Here is a 27,004-nt window from a genome sequence, read left to right on the forward strand (position 1 = left end):
TATTCAAGAGAACTACTAGTCACCAGAAGTCATAAGTGCATCTCCTTTCTTTAAACAAGCATCTCAAAGCATAAACCAGAGCAAAAGTATAGTGCAGAACAAACTAAGACGAATACAATAAGTGCAACAAACTAATACGAATACAATAAGTGCTAAGTGGAAGGCTCAGGGTTTGACCATCATTGAAAACTAATTGATATAAATTGAATCAGCAGACTGGTTGAGCCATAGCCTTGTTCCTTAATATTAACAGAGCAACAAGATGAACAAGTATCAGCCATTAAAAAGGTTTACTTTAATAAGGATGCAGATGGATTAATCTCTAGATACATCAGCTCACCCTGAAGGTGTCTTTAATACTTAAACGTCTCATGACAAACTGGTGAGGTTCACCTTTTAACCAGTTACAGTACTGGGCATAACTACCCCAGCTGTTTGTCCACCATGCCTCCACAACCACTCACATCGCATCCATCTGCATTATCATTAGTTTTCATACAGTCTTTATCTTATTTGTTCACATGGGTCAACAAAGTAGCTCAGCAGAGGAATACTACAGTAAAAAGGTGTCAAATTATCATTAAAATGGGAAGCAAAGAACTTTATTTCAACATCTCTTAGTTTTTGAAGCCTGCACACAAAATGATAAATGAGCCAATGGCAGCATTTCATACAGATATATTATAATTACACATAACCCCAAACAGTATAGTAATACAGATGTAACAAATATTTACACATTTACAGAAACCTTAATGTTCTGATTAACAAAATGAAATGGAGACATCACTTGTTCAAATCAAATGCAGTGTTAGTCAAATATGTAGCAGTCCAATAGATGAAACCACAGACAAAAAATGTAGCTGTATATAAAACATTCATCTCCGCTTTTTAGGGATAACAACATTTCCACTGGTTGCAATAGGGATCAGGAGCTTGCGCTGGTCCATGCGAAGATATTTTTCAATGAGCACTTCCACTGGCACCTTGTCATTCACATAACCCTGCCTGCAGAGTGCAAAACACAGCAGTTAGGTTAAACGTAAGAAAACAGATGGAGAGTTAATACGAATAAGCGTTATTTATTCTTACTGCTCATGTCACACAGTCACCCGTCCTTTATTTCAGAATAATCAGGGAGCTCAATATTGCCATCTAGAGGTCAGTATAATCCTAGTTTGGCAGTGTTTTCTTTAACTCGTTATATCTTAATACTATATGTCTGACAGTATTACAACCCTAAAATTCTTGCTCTTCTTCATGGTTGATTGATGTGTTTGAAGTCTTAAGTCTGTGTTTAATTTAACAAGCTCCAAATGTGATTGCCTCATTTGTGGTTTTTAAAATTTTGACCATGCATTTTATTGTGAAATACAATGGCGTATAAGAGTCATTGTTGGTAAAACAAAATAAGAATAACAGAACCTGAGGAGTAGTTTCATGTATTTTGTGTGTTATTTTATGAACATAATGTTGACATTGATATGCATTGAACTTTATCGTCATGTTAGACCTTTAAGATACATAGTGAAAACGAGTTCTCTTACAACCTTGCATAGTTAAGCGATGTGGTTCCTTGGCAATATAAAAATATGTTATATCATTTTATATGGCCCTAATAAGCCTTTGTAGAAATAGCTATGTTGACATGACATTTTATTAAAATGGTGCATGCAGGAAGTCATACAGTAAACTAGAATTCATGTTACTTCGATCCTCCGAGACATGGCAAACTATCCCTGTTTGTGAACATAAAATAAATGAGTCAGTCTTTATTTTCATCTTTTTCAGTTTGTCTTAGACAAAGATCACGAAATGTCATTAATTCAATCCTAAAACCGTTTGCACACTCACTTGAGCACAGAACACACCTACCTTTTCAACAGAAGTTCAGCATCTTCAATCTCTATGGTTGTTCTCTTTGCATGACCAGCATATGTCTCCAAGTCCTCTGCCAGCCGGTCAAAGTATTTATCCATTCTGTTGAAGACAGTGAGTTACAATGAAGCAAGAGGATATCGTGGCAGAAATCCATGATATCCTAGAAATTAGAATTAACATAGGCAACCCACTCTTGCTCAATAGTTCCAACAGTCTATAAACTCAAAACCTCTACAGTCGTTGTTACTTACATTTCTTTTAGGACGGGGTAAACATCTGCAGAGACCTTTGTTTTGGCGAAGTGCTTGAACACGGACATCAGGTAGCTCTTAGGAAGGTCTGTTTTCGTTTTAGCCGGCCCTTTCCTCCTCTTTCTCACCTGCTTTGGTTTAGGTGCAGGAAAACCGTCACCTGTGCTACTGCTGGTATAACAGAGAGTAGAAGGACTTGTCAGTTACATAAAATCTGATAAATACAATGACTCTACTATTGCTTTCCAGATAAACTTTTTCTACATTCCAGTTGGACAATGTTTTATGAGCCTGGGTACATTTTAATATGTATTGTGTATGTTTCAGTGTATCATAAAAGTGCAACTTACCTGGCTTGAATATTCTTAAAAACAGAAGGTGAGTCCAGAAGATTGGGCTGAAAAAAGTTGGTTTTCTGTCTGACAAATGCAGGAGTCTTGCTGGGGATCTCTGAAGATTTTAGAAAACAACACATGATTTTCTCTCAATGTCATTTCTATAAATAAAAAACACACCCGCACAAAAAGAGACACTGACCATCACTGTCTTCATCATCCTGGTCATCCTCCCACTCTTCCTCCTGCTCAGCTGGATCCTGAGCAGCTTCTTCTTCAGGTGAATCGACACTCAGACCGTTTTCATTATCATGGGCCACCTCCGGAAGATTGAAGGAGTTCTCTTTATCAGCGTCAGAGTCGGCCTCTGTGTAAGAAGTATCCGTCTGTCGTTTGGTTGAGGACTCGGCCACGTCAGTGATCTCAACATGAAGCGGACCGCTCTCATGGCCTCCCATTCCCAGGCTGCTGTGGTCTTTGGACTTGCCATCAGACAATCCTACATGGAAACAACAACACTTAGATGTTAAACAAGAACTTTAAGGTACCTTGGCATGTCTTTTTGAGCTGGAAAATAAAGCAGAATATTAATATGTAATTATCGTTCAGTCCAACATATCAACCAAGCGTAATATTCTAAACCGCCATAATATCTTAATGAATAGCAATAAGGAAAGAACGGCATCTAGATGTTATGAATCTTTTCCCCCTCTTATAACCAAGCTCTTAGTTTAATTATTTCACTTCATCAGACTACAAGCACACTATATGGTATATAGTCAGTGTCCTTTAATAAACACGTAGTGCTGAAATGATTTGTGAATTAATCAATTAGTCAGTCGACAGAAATTTAATTGCAAAAAAATATGAAAATGTATTTTTAGCCAAAAATGCCAAATGTGGTTCCACGTTTTTATTTTATATCAATAAAAAAAAAAACATAGTTGTTAGTTCATACCTTAAATAGAGCGAGATATCATATTATACGTTTTGACGTCCTTACCTGTCTGTGTGGTGTCTGCCAAATCTCCCCCTGCTCTTGAGACAGACATAACGAGTCCACCCTCAGAGCGATGAGCCCTCTGACTGGTGTGTTCCAAGTCAGGTTCCAGCTGCAATGATGCCTCAGCATCTTCTTCCTCCGGCCTCCCATCATGCTCTTCTTCAGGTTGGGAATTATCAGCTGAATCTTCTTGATCACTTTGATATTCAGCAACATCCTCCAAGGACTGCAGATCAACAGCATCTTCTTCCTCAATTTGGGAGTCAACTGCATCTTCACCTTCTTCTTCGCTCTGAGAGTCTGGTGCAACCTCCTCTACCTCAGACTGAGGCCTGGCTTCAACTTCCTCTTCATGCTGGGAATCAACTTCGCCTTGTTCTTCTTCGGTTTGAGATTCAACGGCACCTTCTTCTTCTGTTTGAGAGTCTGCTGCAGCCTCCTCTTCCTCAGACTGAGGCCTGGCTTCAACTTCCTCTTCATGCTGGGAATCAACTCCACCTTGTTCTTCTTCTTCTTCTTCGGTTTGAGAGTCTGCTGCAGCCTCCTCTTCCTCAGATTGAGACCTGGTTGCAACATCCTCTTCATGCTGGGAATCAACTCCACCTTGTTCTTCTTCGGTTTGAGATTCAACTACACCTTCTTCTTCGGTTTGAGAGTCTGCTGCAGCCTCCTCTTCCTCAGATTGAGACCTGGTTGGAACATCCTCTTCAGTGTGAGAATCTGCTGCATCTTGTTCTTCAGTTTGAGAGTCACCTGCATCTGTTTGAGCTTCCACGCTGTTCTCCTTTTCCTCAGACTCGGCTGTATCATCCTTTCCACTAGTCTGGGATTCAGCTTTATCTTGCTCTTCCGCAGACTCAGACATTGCTGCAGCCTCTTCCAGTTGACCATCAACTGTACTCGTGTCTTCCTCCTTTTGAGATTCAGCTGCATCCGCATCTTCCTCCACCTGAGACAAAAGCTCCTCATTCTGAGGTTCAGCCCCCTCTTCAGTTGGGAATGCATATGTTGATTTATCTTTCCCCAGCTTGCTGTGCTCCACCTCCATCAGCTCCTCCTGCTCCATCTGTCTTTGAAGCTGTGACGCCATCACCGTTGGTTTGTCCTGAGTTGCAACTATGGAAAAGCTGGAGGTCATGGCATCCGGCTGGGCGTAGAGAGCCGTGTTACAGTGGAGGATATCAGTCGTGATATCAGGTTCACTGAGTTTGCTTAAACCCAAAGTGAAGCCCTCAGAGTAGGCGGTCTCACTGAGACCTTGCTCCACCTGCACAAAGCTGCTCACTCCTGGGTGACAAGATAAGTGGAAGGACCACAAAGGGAAAAAAATTAAAATCAGCAATCATTTCCGTACATATAAAACTATTTGCTCCGGAGGAAGCTATATCTGCTTGATTAGTGCTCACATTGACCTGCTATACATATGATCAGACATGGAACAAAAAGGACAAAGAGTGTCGTAAATCATTGTGATCACCTCCCGTCTGCCTTTTATTCACAGCAGCTCCAAATTCTTCCACTGTGATTTTTCGACGGTTAGAAACTCTTCGCTGCAGGCCCTTTTTCTCGGTCCGAACATCCACAAAAGGTGTTTTTAGACTCAGAGAAGTGGAACTGCAAATAAAATTAGACAGAGCACATAGTTATCTATTCACTCATTCACAATGTAAACAGCAATCTAACTTTTTTTTAAATGTAACAAGAAACTAGACAACGTAGTTTTGTTTTTACCTTGACAAAGAAAGTGATGAATGATCGCCTATTGATTCTTCATTTTCCTCCTCTACATCTGTAAGCACATGCATCCATCAGCTGGTCAATAAAACCATATGTGGTAACTGGTCATTGATGCAGTTCATATGATTTGACACCATCTAAAATTCTTATAGAAGGAGTATACAGACAACACTCCCCAACCCTATTGTAAATGTAGAAATTCACAATAACAAACATGCTTAGGATCTTACAAAACCCCATTAAAGCTTTGAAGTCTATCAGTGGCTTTAATCTTACCTTCTCCATCTTTAAGACGCTTTTCAAAAGCTGTTACATTAAGACTCCGACGTGGTCTCTTTCTGCTCAGTCCCTTTGCGGTACTCGGTGCGTTGGCAATAGTTATATCAGGCAAATCCAACCCTGACAGCTCAATACTGAAAGTCAAGCAAATATTAAACCTGTCATACATACACAACATCATTAAGCCAGTTGCATACAGTCAATATTGCTTTAGAAGAAACTGCAATTCAAGGTGGATGTGGTTATGGCCCAGCAATGGTATTAAAAGTTGATTCTTCACAACTAACATCAGTGCAATTATTCAAAATACTGTTGGATAGATTTCTCAAAAGTGGAGATACAACATTACATTTCTGTTACACACACACCTTGGACGCTTCCTAATAATGCTGGAGTCTGCTGAAGATGGGTGTTGCTCTTCTGACACAACTTTCTCATGAACCACAGGAGACTTCACAGGCTCTGAATCACATTACAAATGATGTGACGAAAAAGGACAACATACAGCTGCGACATTGTGCGGGAATAAAGACAGGTCTATGCGCATACCTGTTCGCAGGATGTTCCTGAGTATGTGCCTCGGTGTGTCTCCATCATCAAACAGCAATGAGGTTGGGGCTGGCGTGTTTCTCCTTCTGAGCACGACAGAGGGGGTCCTCTTTTCAGTAGCGGGCAGGGATGGCCTGGTTATACTCTGGAGAGAAGGTAGATATGTCAACTTCAAGCGAATCAACAGCGCGTCCAGCATCATGACCTCAGCTCTACTTTCTCACCTGGCGTATTTTATGTCTCAGGCTTCGTCTCAAGATGTCCTGTGGGGTTTGGGCACCGGCATCCTTCTTGCTCAGTCTACTGCTTCTCCTGGTCGCGCTGCTGCTCCGTGGGTTGGATGCACTTCTGACAAGATCACTCATAATTAGTTCAATACTGGTTATTAGGTCATTGGGCTCCTTTCCATCAATTTGAAAATCAAGAATTTCTTTGTCTCATTTGTCAGGTGTGCTTTGGGTTAAAAAAAAAAAAAAAACCCTCTGCAATACAAATACACATTACATTACATTACATTACAGTCATTTAGCAGACGCTTTTATCCAAAGCGACTTACAGGAAGTGTATTCAACATAGGTATTCAAGAGAACTACTAGTCACCAGAAGTCATAAGTGCATCTCCTTTCTTAAACAAGCATCTTAAAGCATAAACCAGAGCAAAAGTATAGTGCAGAGGCAAATTACTACGAAAACAATAATTGCAACAGACTAATACGAATACAATAAGTGCTACAAACTACTACGAATAGGATAAGTGCAGTAAACAAATACGAATACAATAAGTGCAACAACTAATACACTATGCAATACAATATGTATAATAGTCTCTGTCTGTATATATAATATTTCAGTTACTGTGGATTCTTTACTGTTTTTTATTGCTCATTTGCTTATTTATAATACTTATTTTTGATATTGTTTTATTCTTACTATGTCTCTTGTTTGCACTATCCTCTATGCTGCTGTAATCCTGTAAATTTCTAATAAAGGATTATCTTATTTTATTTTACACTAATACACTGTGCAACACAATAGTTATAATAGTCTCTGTCTGTATATATAATATTTTAGTTACTGTGGATTCTTTACTGTTTTTTACTGCTTTTTTTTTGCTCATTTGCTTATTTATAATACTTATTTTTGTATTATTTCTTACTATGTCTCTTGTTTGCACTATCCTCTATGCTGCTGTAATCCTGTAAAATTTCTTAATAAAATACACTGGATTATCTTATTTTATAGTTACACACTAATACACTGTGCAACACAATAGTTATAATAGTCTCTGTCTGTATATATAATATTTTAGTTACTGTGGATTCTTTACTGTTTTTTACTGCTCATTTGCTTATTTATAATACTATTTTTGTATTATTTTTACTATGTCTCTTGTTTGCACTATCCTCTATGCTGCTGTAATCCTGTAAATGTCCTGTAAATGTCCTCTTATCTTATCTTAACTTTTTAGTAAGTAAATAATACCTATAATTACACATTAGCATTAGCCTTCCCTTAATGTTACCTGCGGGTGATGGGAGTCCTGGGTGGCTCAGTGCTGAGGATGTGTTTCAGCAGGACCCGAGCAGACACATCCTCCGTGGGATCCATTCAGACACCCAGACGGTCAGTTCACTGCGTTAAACGTCTGTTTATATGTTAAATGTCTGTTTATATATCAGGAAAGTCTCACAAACCGGTGGCATTAATTCAAAGTTCTCCCTCCGCTGACTGTGTGTCGTCACTTCCGGGTCCAACGGATTTATTCCTGACACCGTCCGCGCATTATTTTCAAGTGAAATCTCGCGAGAAGACGATTTGTCTTCTTCTATTTTAGCTGAATGGGATTTGGGGAGTGTTACCGCCACCTAGTGGAGACTCTGGGGATTACATGGAGTTCAGTGTTGAAAAACATGAAAATATATTACATTACATTACATTACATTATATTACATGTCATTACATTACATTACATTACATTACATTACATTACATGTCATTACATTATATTACATGTCATTACATTACAGTCATTTAGCAGATGCTTTTATCCAAAGCGACTTACAATCATTAGTATATTACATATCATTCAGTAGTATATCATTCAGTAGTATATATTACATATCATTCAGTAGTATATCATTCAGTAGTATATATTACATATCATTCAGTAGTATATATTACATATCATTCAGTAGTATATATTACATATTATTCAGTAGTATATATTACATATCATTCAGTAGTATATATTACGTAGTATATATTACATATCATTCAGTAGTATATATTACATATCATTCAGTAGTATATATTACATATCATTCAGTAGTATATCATTCAGTAGTATATATTACATATCATTCAGTAGTATATATTACATATCATTCAGTAGTATATCATTCAGTAGTATATATTACATATCATATTTCATATCATTCAGTAGTATATATTACATATCATTCACCCATTCACACACTGATGACAGGCTACCATCAAGGTGCCACCATCAGACTCTAACTAACATTCATTCACATCCAGTCCACACTGATGGCAAGCCTTCAGGAGCAACTTGGGGTTAAGTGTCTTGCCCAAGGACACATCGACTGCCAAAGCCGGGTATCGAACCACCGACCCTCTGATTGGAGAACTACCTTGCTCTCCACTACGCCACAGCCGCCCGAGTGATGTGTGTAAACACTGTTTTTTTTTGCTCACTCAAAGTTACATTATGTCCCTGAAGGATAAGTGTTCATATCCCCACAATTTGTTTCCATTTGTTACTGTAATAGTACACTTAAAGAACACTGCTGGGATTTGGTCAGTTCTCCTGGCAAACGAGGCAGGATGGATGATATAAAGCCAAAACTGTCAAGCAGTGTGGCATATAATGTAATCTTATAAACTAACTTACTTACTGGGTTGTCTAAACATTAATAACCATTCAGATCCTTGTCACTATGTCGAAAATTACAGCATTACAATTTGAAAAACTTATTACAACAAAATTTATTTGGTCACCTCATCTCATCTGCTGTCGTGTCACTGACGGGACTACAATAATCTCATGAAATCAAAGCAGCTGCAATTTTCAGGCACCACTGTGCAACGTTGATGTTTTCTCCAGACTGCAAAACCTAAATATGTGGCAAGTAATTACTGGATTTCCCGTTTACAAGAGTTTGTTAGCTAAAATGCTTTAAATACACTGTTTACTTTCACATCAAAATCATGTGACACCTTTCATGCAACTTGATCTAATGGTATCAATAACACCAAAAACTACTAATATAAACTCCTGCTTGTTGCACTTATTGTTTTCGTAGTAATTTGCCTCTGCACTATACTTTTGCTCTGGTTTATGCTTTAAGATGCTTGTTTAAGAAAGGAGATGCACTTATGACTTCTGGTGACTAGTAGTTCTCTTGAATACCTATGTTGAATACACTTATTGTAAGACACTTTGGATAAAAGCGTCTGCTAAATGACTCTAATGTCATGTAATGGCATGTAATTGGTTCGATACCCGGCTTCGGCAGTCGATGTGTCCTTGGGCAAGACACTTAACCCCAAGTTGCTCCTGAAGGCTTGCCATCGGTGTGGACTGGATGATGAATGTTAGTTAGAGTCTGATGGTGGCACCTTGATGGTAGCCTGTCATCAGTGTGTGAATGGGTGAATGATATGTAATATATACTACTGAATGATATGTAATATATACTACTGAATGATATGTAATATATACTACTGAATGATATGTAATATACTACTGAATGATAATGTCATGTAATATAATAATGTACTGAATGTCATGTAATAATGTAATGTAATGTAATATAATGTCATGTAATGTAATGTGAATAATGTAATGTAATATGTAATAATGTAATGATAATGTAATGTAATGTAATGTGTAATGTAATGTGTAATGTAATGTAATGTAATGTAATGTAATGTAATGTAATGTCATGTAATGTAATGTAATGTAATGTAATGTAATGTAATGATGTAATGTAATGTAATGTAATGTAATGTAAATGTAATGTAATGTAATATGTAATGTAATGTATGTAATGTAATGTCATGTAATGTAATAATGTAATGTAATGTCATGTAATGTAATGTAATGTAATAATGTAATGTAATGTAATAATGTAATGTAATGTAATGTAATGTAATGTAATGTAATGTAATGTAATAATGTAATGTAATGTAATGTAATGTAATGTAATGTAATAATGTAATGTAATGTAATGTAATGTAATGTAATGTAATGTAATGTAATGTAATGTCATGTAATGTAATAATGTAATGTAATAATGTAATGTAATGTAATGTAATGTAATAATGTAATGTAATGTAATGTAATGTAATGTTATGTAATGTAATATAATGTAATAATGTAATGTAATGTAATGTAATAATGTAATGTAATGTCATGTAATGTAATAATGTAATGTAATGTAATGTAATGTAATGTAATGTAATAATGTAATGTAATGTAATGTAATAATGTAATGTAATGTCATGTAATGTAATAATGTAATAATGTAATGTAATGTAATGTAATGTAATGTAATATAATGTAATGTAATGTAATGTAATGTAATGTAATGTAATGTAATGTAATAATGTAATGTAATGTAATGTAATAATGTAATGTAATGTAATGTAATGTAATGTAATGTAATGTAATGTAATAATGTAATGTAATGTAATGTAATGTAATGTAATAATGTAATGTAATGTAATGTAATGTAATAATGTAATGTAATGTAATGTAATTTCCTGTGTGCATTTGAAATAAGATCTTCAACACAGGACAGTAAAATGCAGCATGGTCTTCTCCTTCAGACCTGCTGACTGGCATACAGCTGCTGCCGGTGCATTGTGGGATTGGCACACAGAACATCAGCTGTTTGTGCGCTTCAGACCCGTCACAAGACGCACACGCTCCTCCGCTGCAGCCTGTTTTCTCCTCCTTCCCTCCCCCAGCAGGTACTCTCTTTAGCGGACTGTTGTCAGAGGATCGTCCGGCATGTTGGGAGTCGTCGCCAAACAGCTGAAGAGCCACCCAGCTGTGAGTCCTAAACACTGTTTCTCTGCAACGTGACCGACCCGGTGACCTTGAAGGACGCGATGGCATCAAATCATCCAAACAAAATGAAACCTTAATTGTCTGTGTTATCTAGCATTATGTCATCAGCTTCTATGCAGCTTTCCTCAATTACTGAAACGTTTGGGGGTGTTTTTATTGTCAGATTCCTTATGTCTATGACTGCAGAACATGTCTGCAGTCTAATTCTAATGTCTAATGTCTAATGTCTAATTCTAATGTCTAATTCTAATGTCTAATGTCTAATTCTAATGTCTAATGTCTAATTCTAATGTCTAATTCTAATGTCTAATGTCTAATGTCTAATGTCTAATTCTAATGTCTAAGTCTAATTCTAATGTCTAATGTCTAATGTCTAATTCCTTGACAGTACAGCCGAGGATTTCAGGTTGAAATTGTCGATAAAGGCAATATAAGACTTAAACATTTTCACACTGTAATTCTCATTTATATTCTCTCATCTTCGCTATATATATATATATATATTCCTCTTATTGTCCTTCCTCCTGTTTAGGCTTTCTATATGTTTGCTTTGCCAAAACCCTGAGATTCATGATAGGATTATTCTTTCTCTGTCTCCGATGAGACAATAATAAATGAATGCAAGAGCAATTATTTTTTTTATATTGGCTTGTTTAAAGTGCAAAGTCTCGTCTGTGGTTGGAACAAAATCTCGTTTCCCTTTTAGACATTTGCATGCCCACACACAGCCATGTATGTAGGTCGCTGCAGCACGTACACAGTATGGTTTCCATACCGGCGTGACTCAAGACTGATTATCCAAGGGCGACGGGGTGAAACAGTGTGTGCTTTGACATCAGCAGCCATATTAATAGATCACTGGATAGGGCGATATACATGTTATTGTCCCTGAAGCATTAGGTGAACATTTTTGTCTTTCAATGATCCATTTTTATCATGGAGGTTGGAAAAAATATCATATATATGAAAAACAGTGGTGGAAGAAGTATTTAGATACTTTACTCAAGTACTAATACCATCAGTGTAGAAATACTGTTACAAGATATGTTGCAGCTGGTAAAGGTGGAGCTTATTTGAATCTATTTAAGTAATAACTATCGATTGTACCGTTACCCCCCCTGTGGATCAATTCATACTTATCTTAACATATCACAAGACATTTATTTGTCGATGATACTCTAATTATCTGAACCTGCAATGTAGTCTAGTAAAAAAACACACATTTTCTCTGAGATGGAAGTAGAAGTATAAAGTGGCATACAATGGAAATACGCAAGTGAAGTACCTTACCTCAAAAATGTACTTAAGTACTACTTGAGTAAATGTACTTAGTTACATTGCACCAATTTGTTAAACATTTATTCAAACAATCAGCCTAAATTCTGTAAATATTGTACAGTATATAAGCTGCTCAGGCACCCCAACAAGGGATCACCAGACAAATCTGAGGGGTCAAGAGATTAACAGGATAGAAATATAATACACAAAATGATTCCTATCCTCTTTTCAACTTTCCTCTAATAAACCGATCATTTTTTACCTCTGAAATTATTCAAATAAACCTGAAGAAGTCCTTTGTTTTAAAGGCGTCCAAGCTAAAAAAACTTCCTGGAATAAAGAATAATAATTTTCTGTTGTTGGTAATCTTGTCCTAGTTTCACAGATGAAGTTGTTATTGGTATGAAACCTGCACTGTGATTCATTTATCTTGTTCTTTACTCACTAGCTCATCCCCCTCTTCATCTTCATTGGTGGCGGGGCAACCATGAGCATGATGTACTTGGCTCGGCTGGCTCTGAAAAACCCTGACGTCTCGTAAGTCTCTAGTACATCTGAGAAAGTATAAACGCACAGGCACAGAGTCTTCTTCAGCCCTCTGTTAGCTTTTTATTTAACCTCAGTGTATGTGTTTAAAAGCTGTGAATATAATTCTGACAAGCTCACACAAAGAGTTTTCATATTTTCTTATCCTCAGATGGGATCGCAAGAACAACCCCGAGCCCTGGAACAACCTGCAGCCCACGCATCAGTACAAAGTAGGAATAACTTCTTCCCTTTTGATACACGTTGATCCATCGTTATGAAATAGTTCTATAGCTATGCCATTTGAATATATTTCTCTATATAGCTGCTTAGTTAGATTTAAACCACAAGCCATACAGTTGATGTTATCTTGTCTCAAAGTCCATACTGCCTCCCTCAACCTGACTGTGTACTTTTGTTTGTGTACTTGCAGCTCTTCACAGTTAACATGGACTACGCCAAGCTGAAGAAGGACAGGCCTGATTTCTAAGTCACCGTGTCTTAGCACCTCCTTCTCTGACATTGTAGTCAGTGCGGGGAGCCTTTGCACTTTTTGCCAAATAGATAACTAACTCGATGACATTGAATGAAGCGCTGCATGCTGCACTCATTCAGTCAGTTCATTTCCAGTGTGAAGGAGGAAAGGGATCATTCACTTATCAGTGACTGTATGAATAAAACAGGCAACCACCTGTTTTTTAAAAATTAAAGAATTTATTTTTGATTTTGTGTTGATTATTAAAACTATTGCCATCTCACATGTTTGTGTGTTATTTTGTTTGCCCAGTTTAAGTACACAGTAGCTTTGATGAAAGACACATTAGAAATTACTTAACTTCAAGGTTTCATAAGCAGGAGTTTATATTAGTTTTTGGTGTTATTGATACCATTAGATCAAGTTGCATGAAAGGTGTCACAACAGTGTATTTAAAGCATTTTAGCTAACAAACTCTTGTAAACGGGAAATCCAGTAATTACTTGCCACATATTTAGGTTTTGCAGTCTGGAGAATACATCAACGTTGCACAGTGGTGCCTGAAAATTGCAGCTGCTTTGATTTCATGAGATTATTGGAGTCCCGTCAGTGACACGACAGCAGATGAGATGAGGTGACCAATGATTTTGCATTCAAATAATTTTGTTGTAATAAGTTTTTCAAATTGTAATGCTGTAATTTTCGACATAGTGACAAGGATCTGAATGGTTATTAATGTTTAGACAACCCAGTAAGTAAGTTAGTTTATAAGATTACATTATATGCCACACTGCTTGACAGTTTTGGCTTTATATCATCCATCCTGCCTCGTTTGCCAGGAGAACTGACCAAATCCCAGCAGTGTTCTTTAAGTGTACTATTACAGTAACAAATGGAAACAAATTGTGGGGATATGAACACTTATCCTTCAGGGACATAATGTAACTTTGAGTGAGCAAAAAAAAACCAGTGTTTACACACATCACTCGGGCGGCTGTGGCGTAGTGGAGAGCAAGGTAGTTCTCCAATCAGAGGGTCGGTGGTTCGATACCCGGCTTCGGCAGTCGATGTGTCCTTGGGCAAGACACTTAACCCCAAGTTGCTCCTGAAGGCTTGCCATCGGTGTGGACTGGATGATGAATGTTAGTTAGAGTCTGATGGTGGCACCTTGATGGTAGCCTGTCATCAGTGTGTGAATGGGTGAATGATATGTAATATACTACTGAATGATATACTACTGAATGATATGTAATATACTACTGACTGTAAGTCGCTTTGGATAAAAGCGTCTGCTAAATGACTGTAATGTAATGTAATGTGAACAAAACCCCTAAAATCTCATCTGCTATATTTTCAATGTTGATATAAAATTTTGATATAAAACTCTTGCCACTGTCACCCCAGCGACCGTTTAATAGCTGTTCTGGAGCTTTCGACCATTTTCTTGGTGGTGGATTTTTAGGTCTTAAAAGTTGGCCCTTTTTTCTGAGCACTTAGATGATTTCTTTTTGTCCATATTGGCTCAAACTCTTCTTTTCATGATCACTGGGGAGGAGGATCATGTTCGATGATTGAAAGCTCCAGAACAGCCATTAAATGCACTTTGGGTGCTCTGATCCAATTCTGATCCAGCACAAGGGAAAAGCAAACCAAATGAACATCTGGATCATCGGATGCAACGTAAACTTGGCAGAATAGGGACTTCATTTAAAATGAGTGACTTAACAGAGCTTGTTCTGAGATCATGAGACTACAGGTGCAGTTAACACTTCAGACTTGTTGAATAAATCTCCATGACAACACATTACCAATCATATATTTATTTGGACAGATCACAGAACCTGAGATAACAGCACATCCCCCAGCATCCACACAGATTCAGAAAACATTGAAATTGAGGCTTATTTGGAAAAAGACAATGTTTCAATCAATCTGTATTTTACCAGGATACTAAAACTAGAAGTCAAACAATCATACTAGTTAACTTTCCATCCACATGCACACACACACACACACAAACAAAAACTTCTGTCAGAGACAATAAACCCAGGACTAAGGAAGAAACATTTCCTCCTCCACATTAAAACCCTCTCCTGGAAGTGCATAAAAATCCACCCGATACAGTATCTCACCTAACACCGGCCTCAACTATACTGACAAAACTAAAAGTAACAGGGTTTTTTTTTTTTTTTTTTAGCTTATGTTGCAGGTAATTGAAAAAAGATGTAGAAAATACACATAACTACTCTTAAAAGTACGAAAGTGAATATAAAAAATAAGAATTGCGACTCAAAAGTAGCAGTTCAATTTGTGCAAACATGTCTACCAGAAATAAAACTATTTTAACATCAACTTGTCAGCTTGGCAGAAGAACACGAACATCTTCAGAGGAACATTAAGGATGACAAATCTACACCACTAATGGTTAGGTAGTCAACTAGGCTGTGAAACCTCAAAACTATAAACATACCATCAAGCAGACATCTAGAACATCAAGGAATAACAGGGTTTTTTTTTTTATCTATTAACAAATACACAAGCTACTTTTTTTTCTCCAGTAAACAAGATGACAACAAAAATAACATCTGTACAACTTTTAAAGCAGGAATGAATGAGCTGAAGCATTTAGATATTGATGCTACCCAAGTCCAACAACTGGAAAATTCCCTTTAGTCTACAATAATCAAAATGTGATTTCATTATGTCCTGTTTTTTTGTGTTTTTTTTTTTCTTCTTTTAAATCAGGTAAATAAAAAATACCCAACTGATTTGTCGTGCTTTGTACACCAGCAACAGGTGCAAGGTCAAGTTAGATAAAAAATAATTGCAGATAATATCTTTGAATACTTAAAAACAAGCAAACTTATCTGGGAAAGAGTTTCATTACTTGACCCAGACTCCTAACATTTTGGACAGAGATGACACACTGCAGTCAGAGTTTAAAAACCAGTACAATATAAGTGTGTGTCATGGCTTCTTTGGGGAAACAAATAAGTGAAGCATGTGAGGGGGTCAGTCATCCAACAAAGCACTTTTCAGAGTTAAGAGTAGAATAAGACAGCCCTGTATCTCACACTTGTGTTTGGCCAAAAACATAAATCTTTGGATTATGAAATGACAGAAATGCCTTAATTTAGAAATATCACAATCCCCGGACACCCAAAAAACAAGTAGTTCATAAAGCATTTCCATTGGATTGCGTACGAGTAAGATATTAATTATTTTTTCCAATATTATTTTTCAACATGAGATTATTTTAAATATGTAAAGAAAAGGAATGGTCCTTTCCTAAAATAAAGCGACATCAACAAATCTGTCCCAGACGACTGAAATATTTGCATTATGCCTCTGCAGCTGTAATCAGAAAGCGAGGCCCTCCCCTGAGCTTTCTCCCATGACAGCGGGGCTGGAGGGAGGATCTGGAGGAGCGGCCCAGTTGCCAGAGGACGTTGCCTGGCAGGAGCTCGTTTCCTGGCCGGAGCAACTGCCTGCTGGGGAGACGGCGAGGCTGCGGAACAACATGTCCATGGAGGGGAGCAGGGGCTTGAGGAGGCTGACAGGGCAGAAGGCCGAGCCCCCATGGGGGGTGAAGTTTACCTTGTTGGGGTCTGGGCAGGAGGAGATGAGGGCTGGCTTATGTTGGCGTGGAGTGCTAAAGGATGAGAGGAGAGGGACGATAAGAAACTAACTCTAAGTACAAGTGTCAAAATGTAAGTGGTAGAGATTAAGCTTTGTTCCCATATGTACATACATACATACATACATATGTTCAGCCCAGCAGATGTTATGTTGACTGTCAATGTCACAATAAGTATACTTGTCCCATACAAAAAAAAACTAAAAAGTAGTCACAAGTCATGACTAGAACCCACTAGTCTACTGAGCAAGGCTGTATTCTACCTCAAGACTCAAAGACATTACCAGTTACAGATTCACAAGGGGGGGAAAAAAGGAAAACAGCAAGCTGTAGCGAGAAGTATTGCACCTTAATTTCACACGACAATATACGGTAAAAAACAGGCAGTACTTTAGCAATAATGGTACAGTGTTGTAGTAAGTGGCTGCACCCACCTGAATTTCTTTAGGAAAGTTGTTTTAGTTTTACACATTTCAAAAAGAGGATGTCTTAAATCCCTAACCTTAATCAAAATGGCTCTAGCACACTGATTAAATGGCTGGTCATGTCTCAATATAGTATAAATCAAGGGCAAATAGATTGCGTGAAGATCACCACCAGAGGGCGTCGACATACTGCCTCATTTGACATACAACATTTGAAATGAAGTGAGTGAGCCAGTTTATGCACAAACCCCTTATTACTATATTTTTCTCAGAGTAGAGGTCAGGAAAACACCCCCCAAAAATAATGTAGTTGGAAACTGGTCTAGTTTAGGGGGACCCCACCCATGTAACACATCAGTGTCTGTTTACAGGCCGTAGGGAGTGCTACAGCATGTGTGACTGCAGAGGGAGCTGTGAGAAGAATGGATGAGATATAAATATATTTCTTAAAGTCTGAAAATGTTATAGTAATGCAATGCTAAAATGATGGAGAACTCCTAATAGCTCCTACAAGCTGGCGACGACTATAGGTATTTTTCAGAGGAAACATGAGATTGAAGTCAGCCTGCTCTGTTCAGATGAAGAACAAACGTACCTGGTTTCCTCCCAGACTGTGACCTTTTCGCAGCCCTCTGGTGGCTCTCTCTGGAAGCAGCAACTCTTGTTTGGCCCCGGGGAGGACGACAGCAGCAGAGGCAGGGAGAGATCTGCCTCATTCTGGGAGGAGAACGGAGACAGGAGGCACATCTCTGCACCGTCTGTAAACAGCAGGGGAAAGAAAAACAGGTATAGGTATATATATATATATATATATATATAAAATAAAAGATTCTATAGGCAAAACTTCTGAGGGCAGTTTTTACAACAAGATTTTACAGTTAGTTACACTTAAATGTGCTCAATACATGAAATAAATAAGCTTGGTTCATCTCAACTCCTGCAGAAACTAAATACATTTTAGTTTTAATATTGTCTCGAGTATCTGAGCAGTAAATTAATTAATGTCACCAGTCGGGATTTTAGCTTTGTTCAAATAGTGGACAATGTTTTAACATTATTTTGAATATAAAAAGATAAATCCATGGCTTGGATGTGACCCATTAAAAAGCAAAGTTTAATGCTATTTACAGATTTTGATAGCAACATAATGTAGGATCCTTGGATTTGTTTTTGAAAGTCAAGGTTGGGTGGTGCATTTCATTGGAGGAATGGGTTTCTTTTCTTTTATGAATTTAATTTTCTCTACTTTCCATCTTTTCTTTCCCCTCGTTATTTTCTACAATTCTTAAAGAGAATGGTCTCTGTATTAGTTTTAAATACTTACAAATTATTTTTATATTGCATTTGTATATTCAACAATAATTCGCTAATCATTTCTGCATACTGACTCCACGCTCAATACAATTGTTTAAACACACAACATGAACTAAATTGTAAGTGGTTACATGATTTGCAATAAAATAAAAAACTTCACTGACTTTTATTTACCTTAATGAAAGCAAAACACAATGAACATAAGAAAACTAAATATCTGGGAGATTATACACTATCTAGAAACTGATAAAGCATCTAGCGTGACATTGCACATCTTAAATGCAGGATATTGGTGAAGAAACTCAACTTTGACTCAGTGACACAATCACATACAGTGGGGGAAATAATTATTTGATCCCTTGCCGATTTTGTAAGTTTGCCCACTGACAAAGAAATGAACGATCTATAATTGTTATGGTAGGTTTATTTTAACGGTGAGAGACAAAATATAAAAAGAATAATCCAGAAAATCACATTATATAAAAGTTATAAATTGATTTGCATTTGATTGAGTGAAATAAGTATTTGAGCCCCTACCAACCAGCAAGAATTCTGGCTCCCACAGACCGGTTAGATTAGTCCTCTCACTTTAAGAAAGTACTCTGAATCTCAACTCGTTACCTGTATGAAAGACATCTGTCTCAATTCATTACCTGTATAAAAGACACCTGTCCACAGAATCAATCAATCAGATTCCAACTTCTCCACCATGGGCAAGACCAAAGAGCTGTCTAAGGACGTCGGGGAAAAGACTGTAGACCTGCACAAGGCTGGAATGGGCTACAAGACCATCGGAAAGCAGCTCGGTGAGAAGGAGACAACTGTTGGTGCGATTATTCGGAAATGGAAGAAACACAAAATGACCATCAATCGCCCTCGGCCTGGGGCTCCACGCAAGATCTGGCCTCGTGGGGTATCGATGATCATGAGAAAGGTTAGGGATCAGCCCAGAACTACACGGGAGGAACTTGTTAATGATCTTGTATAGTATGTGTATTTATTGTCTGTGTAGTTGTATAGTATTTATTGTCTGTGTAGTTGTATAGTATGTGTATTTATTGTCTGTGTATGTATAGTATTTATTGTCTGTGTAGTTGTCTGTGTATTGTATAGTATGTGTATTTATTGTCTGTGTCTGTTGTATAGTATGTGTATTGTATAGTATGTCTGTGTAGTTGTATAGTATGTGTATTTATTGTCTGTGTAGTTGTATAGTATGTGTATTTATTGTCTGTGTCTGTGTAGTTGTATAGTATGTGTATTTATTGTCTGTGTCTGTGTAGTTGTATAGTATGTGTATTTATTGTCTGTGTCTGTGTAGTTGAGCTGAATTTGACACTTGAATTTCCCCCATGGGGATCAATAAAGGAATATAATAATAATTAAGACAGCTGGGACCACAGTCACCAAGAAAACTATTGGTAACACACTACGCCGTAATGGATTAAAATCCTACAGCGCCCGCAAGGTCCCCCTGCTCAGGAAGGCACATGTACAGGCCCGTCTGAAGTCTGCCAATGAACACCTGAATGATTCAGAGAAGGCTTGGGAGAAGGTAATGTGGTCAGATGAGACCAAAATCGAACTATTTGGCATCAACTCAACTCGCCGTGTTTGGAGGAAGAGAAATGCTGATTATAACCCCAAGAACACCATCCCCACCGTCAAGCATGGAGGTGGAAACATTATGCTTTGGGGGTGTTCCTCTGCTAAGGGGACAGGACGACTTCACCGCATCGAGGGGAGGATGGACGGGGCCATGGACCGTGAAATCTTGGGCGACAACCTCCTTCCCTCAGCCAGGACACTGAACATGGGTCGTTGATGGGTCTTCCAGCACGACAATGACCCAGAACATACGGCCAAGGCAACAAAGGAGTGGCTCAAGAAGAAGCACATTAAGGTCATGGAGTGGTCTAGCCAGTCTCCGGACCTTAATCCCATAGAAAATCTGTGGAGGGAGCTGAAGCTTAGAGTTGCCAAGCGACAGCCTCGAAACCTTCAGGATTTGGAGAAGGTCTGCAAAGAGGAGTGGACCAAAATCCCTCCTGAGATGTGTGCAAACCTGGTGACCAACTACAAGAAGCGTCTGACCTCTGAGCTTGCCAACAACGGTTCTCCACCAAGTACTGAGTCATGTTTTGTTAGGGGATCAAATACTTATTTCACTCGATCAAATGCAAATCAATTTATAACTTTTATATAATGTGATTTTCTGGATTTCTTTTTTGATATTCTGTCTCTCAATGTTAAAATAAACCTACCATAACAATTATAGATCGTTCATTTCTTTGTCAGTGGGCAAACTTACAAAATTGGCAAGGGATCAGATAATTATTTCCCCCACTGTACGTGACTTAATTAAACCACCATGAGATCTGCAACTAAGGAACTGACACATTATGCTTTTACTTAGCTAACCTTGGTGCAGATCCAGTGGTGCATCTTCGAGGTGGGGTCGCAAGGTGGAGATATTTGTTGGAGAGGAGCTGGGTGAGGAGGATGAGGAGGAGGAGGAGGAGAAAGATGAGGACAAGGGTGTGGTGGCCATGTCACTCTGAGATCCACTGCTGCAGCTCTGCGGAGGGACCGGAGCCCGGTGACCGTCTGGAACCTCGAGGAGCTGACAAGACGGAAACAACACAGTGTTAATAGTCAACCACCATAATATTACATGCCACCTATCAGGATAGGAAGGTAGGTGACAGTTACCCTGTGCTGAGGATGCAGAGGCTGGCAGATGAACATGCCTTCCAGCTCTTGGTTGAGGCCCTCCACACTGCAGCGCAGTCGAGGGACCAGTGTAGACAAGGGGATGGAAATTGGCTGAGTCTGAGGACACGAAAACAAGTTAAATGGAATCTAGGCCGCTAAACATACCAGTCAGTCAGTTTTTCCTGTCGGCTCTTTGTGTGAGGCACTTTGAGCTGCATTCCTTGTATGAGGAGTGCTGTATTCATAAACTTCATCATTGTAAACACATTCTGAAGTCAAGCTTATGCAGTTCTCAAAGCACACTCTTCAAGAGTGAAATATTAAAGCCACCGATTATGAAGATCACAGTGTGCTGGTGCTTATTAAATCCCATAAACACTTTCAGCTAACAAATGAGGTTTGTAATCTCTCTCATTGGTTCGCCATCTCACCACACTTTTTGGTCTGAGACTGCCTCAGCTCAGTGGAGCGTGGCACCACGTAACAAGAATGTGCAGACAGCTGTGCTGAAAAGCAGAACCACGCATTTCGCTCTCAAAAGCAGAAACTACGTGATGTAGTGGTCTTCCTGTTGCTTCAGCGTTTTATTTAATTCACATCCGGTGATGAGCTGCACTGTCTAGTGCACACTGATGAAGGTTATCAGTGATGCAGACAAGGCTGCACTGGTAAAGAAATGTCTTTGTCAACTTTACCTTCAACCAGTGTGCACACAGATGCATGTAAGGAGTAAGTAGTGCAGTGTGTTTATGTGTGGTGATGACGTTAAGGTACCTGAGTAGTTCCTAGGCTACAGCACCCCTGAGGATATCCACGCTGGCGGTCTTTGTCATGCCCCCCTGAGGCTTCAGGTTTGCTGCGCTGCTGCAGCTGTTGTTTTAGTTTAGCGATCTGCAATCAACAGAGGTCATTGTCAGTCAATTAGCTTGCACACACAAACACACGCAGGGGAAGTCCTTAAACATGAAAATGTCACACGCTTTACAACAAGGGTCTTGTTTAAAGCACGCTCACTTTTTAACAGTCATAATATGTATTGGTTCAGTTAAAAGGACATTAAGAACGAGGCTCCTGAAAGCTGACGAAAAAGGGAAGTTTCTGTGTAGATGAGATCATTTGGTCTCCTGTTGCCAAATGCATCAAAGTCATTGAGTCAGGCCTTTTTCAAGAGCTTTCTCACTCTTAGCCTGTATTACTCAATGTGTGTTCGTAACAACCATGTGTGTGTTTGCTAAACTGGAAGTCAGAGATTCACCTCTCGCAGATGCGCATCGCTGCCCCATGATGCTGATCGTTTGTGGCTGCTGCTACCTCTTCTGCTCTGGGATTTATCGCACCACGAGTCTGGGGTCTGAGGAGGAAGAAGGCATAAGCATATAAACTAAAAATGATTTGCCTAAATCTGCCTCGTAAATGATATTAAAATCGTGTAAAAAACGTGGGAACTGTTACATTTAAGTCACACAACATATCAGGATTTCACACATCTTTCACCAAAGTTGCACACTTTTCATGCTCAAAGGCTGATCTGCAGCCACATCACAACATCCACACCCACAGACTCTGTCTTTGCACATCTTGATGAGCGAAAGAGCAGGAGAAACCGAAAAACAAAGAGGGGGGAGGATGTGGGCAACCGAAGAGCAGTGGCGAGTGCCTGCACACAGAGCAGAGAGGATGGGTGCAGCCAAAACGGCCTCATCAGCTGACTTCATGGCTGTCGTTCTCACTCTGTAATAGCTATGCAAGCGCCGGACACCCTCCGTCTGTCTCCTAGCAACTTCTTTCTCACCTAAAACTGCAAGCTAATCTTTTATCATGATTCGACCCTGCCAAATTAATGACGGACTTAAAAAACAAAGCTCTACATATGGAAACATCTGTGATGACGTCATGCATTCCATTCATTTCAGCATTATTATGATCACATATGCTTCATCTGGAGCCGACCTGTGTAGACTTGTCCTTGCGAGACGGGCTTCTCTGGCCCTCTGGTTCTTTGGGCCAGTGTCCCTGCAGGTACGGCCCGATGATGGCATCAAGAGACATTGTCCGCCTCATGCCAGAGCTCAGCTGGTGCGGTTTGGGCTTCCCAGCTGTCGGAAGGAGACAACTTTTTATTCGATGTGCACCAACAGATCAAATTATCCTGTTATATCTTAAGTTTGTAAATAAGTAAGTATGTTGTAGCTTTATGCGCTAATGTTACATACCAGAAAACTAAAAATGTCACTGTTAAACAAGATCAAGTAAACAACTCTTATATCAAAATGTAAAAAGTAAAAAATAAACTTTAATTTACAGTAAATTCAGCTTTAAACTACTTTGTCACCATTAACAACATCTAGAGCTGAATTGATAAACTCATCAATGACAAGTCATTTCTTTAAGGAAACTTCTCAGGTTTCAGCCTGTCAATTATTACATTTCCTGTTTCATTTGTTTGACATGATTGTTGAAAAATAAAAAGATGTCACCTTGGTCTCTGGAAAATGTTTTGCTAATCCTTGGCCATTTTAAAAATAATATAGTATACTAATCTAATATAGTTCTAATTGCTATGCAATATCCTTATAACTATATTTCTATATAATCTTGTTATATTTTTTATATTAAGTCTATTAGAAAGTGTTGTTAGTCAGTTCCAATGATGGTAAAATAGGAGAACACATCCCCACTTTAACAAACTCACAGCTTAATTCAAAAGTTGTGTTACAGACAGAGGTGCTGCAGTGACTTCCTTGTTGACATTATTTATTGTTTCATGGAATCTGCCATGTTACAGATGTTTCCCAATCACTGGAGTGAGGTCATAAATCCAAAGTTATAGTTGATATAGAGCTAGAGTTGGAAATCACCTGATTTAAGTCTATTTCCTCAAGTATCGGTTAATAACAAATTTGAGAGATTCAGTTATTGCAGCTACCCTTGTTGTTTGAGTGTATCCCGAACCAATCAGTAACTGTTTATGAATTCTTTATGGACTGAAAGAGTCAAAAGCATTTCCAGTCAGTGTTGTTTTTCCCATCCATCCAAAGATGGATTTTGTTGTATAGTATGTGTATTTATTGTCTGTGTAGTTGTATAGTATGTGTATTTATTGTCTGTGTAGTTGTATAGTATGTGTATTTATTGTCTGTGTAGTTGTATAGTATGTGTATTTATTGTCTGTGTCTGTGTAGTTGTATAGTATGTGTATTTATTGTCTGTGTAGTTGTATAGTATGTGTATTTATTGTCTGTGTCTGTGTAGTTGTATAGTATGTGTATTTATTGTCTGTGTAGTTGTATAGTATGTGTATTTATTGTCTGTGTAGTTGTATAGTATGTGTATTTATTGTCTGTGTAGTTGTATAGTATGTGTATTTATTGTCTGTGTAGTTGTATAGTATGTGTATTTATTGTCTGTGTCTGTGTAGTTGAGCTGCTGCAACACTTGAATTTCCCCCATGGGGATCAATAAAGGAATATAATAATAATAATAATAAGATGCACTTTATGGTTCCCTCTATAGATAAACGTCTTGTAAACAAGCTTTGTAAAAGTGTTTGATTTCAATTCAAACCAGATTTCTTTCTAATTTAGGGGGTATGATTTAAATTTTGTTTCATATTTATATATTTATTCTCATTATTATCTACCCAACATCTTCCTTGTTGCCAGTGTTTTGGTACTTTTTGTAAAAAAAAAAAAAAAAAAAAAAAAAGTTTAATGAAATCTTAAATAAAGAGGTAAAAAAATGAAAACACCAAAGTATGGTTTACATTTTGTACTACCTTGTCATTTGCAAGTGCCTTCATCATTTAAAGTGTTGATTGTAGAAAGTTGTTATGTATTATATCAAATGAAGTAGGTCATGTATTCATTTCCCATCATGGCATCACATTCTAGTCCACACACATGATGTATGATCCATGTGAGGTGCTGAGCTCATACATACCATCTCTCTTTGGTCGAGGCTTGCTGGTCAGCTGGTAGGGAACAGTCGCCTTCAGGGGTTGTGGACCTAAAGTAGTCCCCCGGATCTGCCCGACTCCATTTCGACCAGACATTTTTCTTTTTGCAAAAGGAAAGAAAAGAAACAAATCTGGACACAGTCAGCTGCTATCTAATTGTGTGCTGCCTGGTGGAGACCTAGGTGCTGGTTCCAAACACTGCTGGTGTCTGGCTTAAAGTCACCAGCTGCAACCCTTCCTCCACTGGTGGTGGTGGTGGTGGTGGTGGAGAAAAAAAAAAAAGTTTCTTTGTGAGGATGTTGAGATATTTCACCCCAGTTCTCGAACAAGGAAGCAGCTCCAGTTTCACCAAAAAAAAAAAGTAAATCTAACATCAACTCGTCTTCTAAGCAAACCTGGACGTTTAAACTACTTCATTTTAAGTTTGGAGATAGTTTTAAATGTCCCAGAGAGTCGCGAAGTGACCATACTTGTTCCCCCCACTGCGCTTTCTTGTCTGAACTCCAAACACCTCCACCACCACGCTGGTGTGGGTTTAATTATATGGGGGGCGGGGCTTGGACTGGGCATCTCGCTTCTGATTGGTTGATGGAGCCCCTGGCTTCAATCCTATTGGATACGTGGCTGTCAATCCTCGGTCACCGCCCCCAATTCATATCTCATATTAACTGATTTTCACCGTTAGATTTGTGATAATACATTTAAGACTTTTTTTTTTTAAACTGTATCAATGGTTGAAGTCACTATTTTACCATTTTGGTATATTTATATTTATTTAAATGTGATAAGATTTTATTTTTATTTTATTTTTAAACTGCAAATCATGAATATTTTCTGATTATTTTTAAATGCATGCTATACAGTTTGAGATTTTGTGTTTGATGTGGTTTTCCTACCTTGGAGTCCATTCATTTTACAGCATTAAAATAACTGTGTAGACTCCTGAAACCTGAAAGAACTTTTCAGTGGTGGAATACTTAATTTACTTCAGTAAAATGTTAAGGTACTTCCACTTTACTTGAGTATATCCATTTTACAATAACAATAACAATATTGTACTCCATTTATTTGACATTTGTTGCTAGTTAATTTGCAGATTAAGAATAATGATACAAAATACAAATGATTAAGCCCGACGGTTTTAAATGAGCTCCACCTTTACTAGCTGCAACACTAGTAATACTAATAGTGATGCAACAGTAATGCATCACTAATTAAAATTCAGTGCAAATATATTTTATCTGAAATTGGTTCTAAATAATGAGTACTTTTACTTTTGGCACTTTAAGTGTATTTTTTACACTGTGGTATTGCTTCCTTTAATTACGTAAACATCCATTTTGGTTAGGGTTACACAATCGTTGTATGGTTATGCCATATACACACAGATTGATTTGAAGAGTCTGCGCTGAATAACCTCACACCAATAATGTGATTTGACAAAAAATCATGACAAAAAGGAAAATATTATCAATATTCCAAAACATAAAATAGTGTATGTATATACATATCCATCCATCTTCCATAACCGCTTATCCAGTTAAGGGTCG

At 38.1% G+C, this 27,004-nt stretch overlaps 3 protein-coding genes across 5 annotated transcripts; 1 reads left to right on the plus strand and 2 right to left on the minus strand.

Moving 5' to 3' along the window:
- Positions 1 to 500: 500 nt before the first annotated feature.
- cenpt (centromere protein T) lies at positions 501 to 7,762 on the minus strand. 3 transcript variants are annotated; one of them, XM_054599057.1, is made up of 14 exons: positions 7,558 to 7,762; positions 6,260 to 6,383; positions 6,036 to 6,180; positions 5,855 to 5,948; positions 5,484 to 5,620; positions 5,202 to 5,259; positions 4,948 to 5,084; positions 4,074 to 4,757; positions 3,471 to 3,968; positions 2,670 to 2,966; positions 2,483 to 2,582; positions 2,133 to 2,300; positions 1,876 to 1,980; positions 501 to 1,008 (listed from the first exon to the last, which is right to left on the minus strand). In XM_054599057.1, the coding sequence occupies exons 1-14, from the start codon at positions 7,641 to 7,643 to the stop codon at positions 879 to 881; spliced, it is 2,763 nt and encodes a 920-aa protein (XP_054455032.1). In that variant the 5' UTR covers positions 7,644 to 7,762; the 3' UTR covers positions 501 to 878. The 3 variants fall into 3 exon arrangements, with proteins under 3 accessions (XP_054455032.1, XP_054455031.1, XP_054455030.1); XM_054599056.1 differs by having other exon boundaries at positions 503 to 1,008; positions 2,133 to 2,303; positions 6,260 to 6,380; XM_054599055.1 differs by having other exon boundaries at positions 504 to 1,008; positions 2,133 to 2,303.
- Positions 7,763 to 10,914: 3,152 nt separating this feature from the next.
- On the plus strand, positions 10,915 to 13,690 carry ndufa4b (NDUFA4 mitochondrial complex associated b). The gene is made up of 4 exons (XM_054599268.1): positions 10,915 to 11,112; positions 12,857 to 12,945; positions 13,106 to 13,166; positions 13,367 to 13,690. The coding sequence occupies exons 1-4, from the start codon at positions 11,071 to 11,073 to the stop codon at positions 13,421 to 13,423; spliced, it is 249 nt and encodes an 82-aa protein (XP_054455243.1). The 5' UTR covers positions 10,915 to 11,070; the 3' UTR covers positions 13,424 to 13,690.
- A 1,529-nt stretch (positions 13,691 to 15,219) lies between these two features.
- LOC129091314 (protein FAM117A-like) lies at positions 15,220 to 25,962 on the minus strand. Its single transcript, XM_054598891.1, has 8 exons — positions 25,439 to 25,962; positions 23,450 to 23,595; positions 22,755 to 22,850; positions 22,274 to 22,390; positions 21,497 to 21,616; positions 21,206 to 21,407; positions 18,066 to 18,228; positions 15,220 to 17,060 (listed from the first exon to the last, which is right to left on the minus strand). Exons 1-8 carry the CDS (start codon positions 25,548 to 25,550, stop codon positions 16,769 to 16,771), a joined length of 1,248 nt encoding a protein of 415 aa, XP_054454866.1. The 5' UTR covers positions 25,551 to 25,962; the 3' UTR covers positions 15,220 to 16,768.
- Between the last annotated feature and the right edge of the window lie 1,042 nt (positions 25,963 to 27,004).

The sequence above is a fragment of the Anoplopoma fimbria genome, chromosome 5 (genome assembly GCF_027596085.1).
Source record: "Anoplopoma fimbria isolate UVic2021 breed Golden Eagle Sablefish chromosome 5, Afim_UVic_2022, whole genome shotgun sequence".
Lineage (NCBI taxonomy): Eukaryota > Metazoa > Chordata > Actinopteri > Perciformes > Anoplopomatidae > Anoplopoma > Anoplopoma fimbria.

What these genes read in the sequence shown, in the direction of transcription:
- cenpt (XM_054599055.1), bottom strand. Translation starts at nt 7,643, where the DNA reads ATGGATCCCACGGAGGATGTGTCTGCTCGGGTCCTGCTGAAACACATC. An exon ending in TGAGACATAAAATACGCCAG is followed by an intron (nt 6,181 to 6,259) that starts GTGAGAAAGTAG and finishes CCTTCTCTCCAG; the next exon opens with AGTATAACCAGGCCATCCCT. An exon ending in TCATCACTTTCTTTGTCAAG is followed by an intron (nt 5,085 to 5,201) that starts GTAAAAACAAAA and finishes TTTTATTTGCAG; the next exon opens with TTCCACTTCTCTGAGTCTAA.
- ndufa4b (XM_054599268.1), top strand. Translation starts at nt 11,071, where the DNA reads ATGTTGGGAGTCGTCGCCAAACAGCTGAAGAGCCACCCAGCT. An exon ending in AGCTGAAGAGCCACCCAGCT is followed by an intron (nt 11,113 to 12,856) that starts GTGAGTCCTAAA and finishes TTTACTCACTAG; the next exon opens with CTCATCCCCCTCTTCATCTT. An exon ending in CTGAAAAACCCTGACGTCTC is followed by an intron (nt 12,946 to 13,105) that starts GTAAGTCTCTAG and finishes TCTTATCCTCAG; the next exon opens with ATGGGATCGCAAGAACAACC.
- LOC129091314 (XM_054598891.1), bottom strand. Translation starts at nt 25,550, where the DNA reads ATGTCTGGTCGAAATGGAGTCGGGCAGATCCGGGGGACTACTTTAGGT. An exon ending in GCAAGGACAAGTCTACACAG is followed by an intron (nt 22,851 to 23,449) that starts GTCGGCTCCAGA and finishes CTTCCTCCTCAG; the next exon opens with ACCCCAGACTCGTGGTGCGA. An exon ending in ACCACTGGATCTGCACCAAG is followed by an intron (nt 18,229 to 21,205) that starts GTTAGCTAAGTA and finishes TGCTGTTTACAG; the next exon opens with ACGGTGCAGAGATGTGCCTC.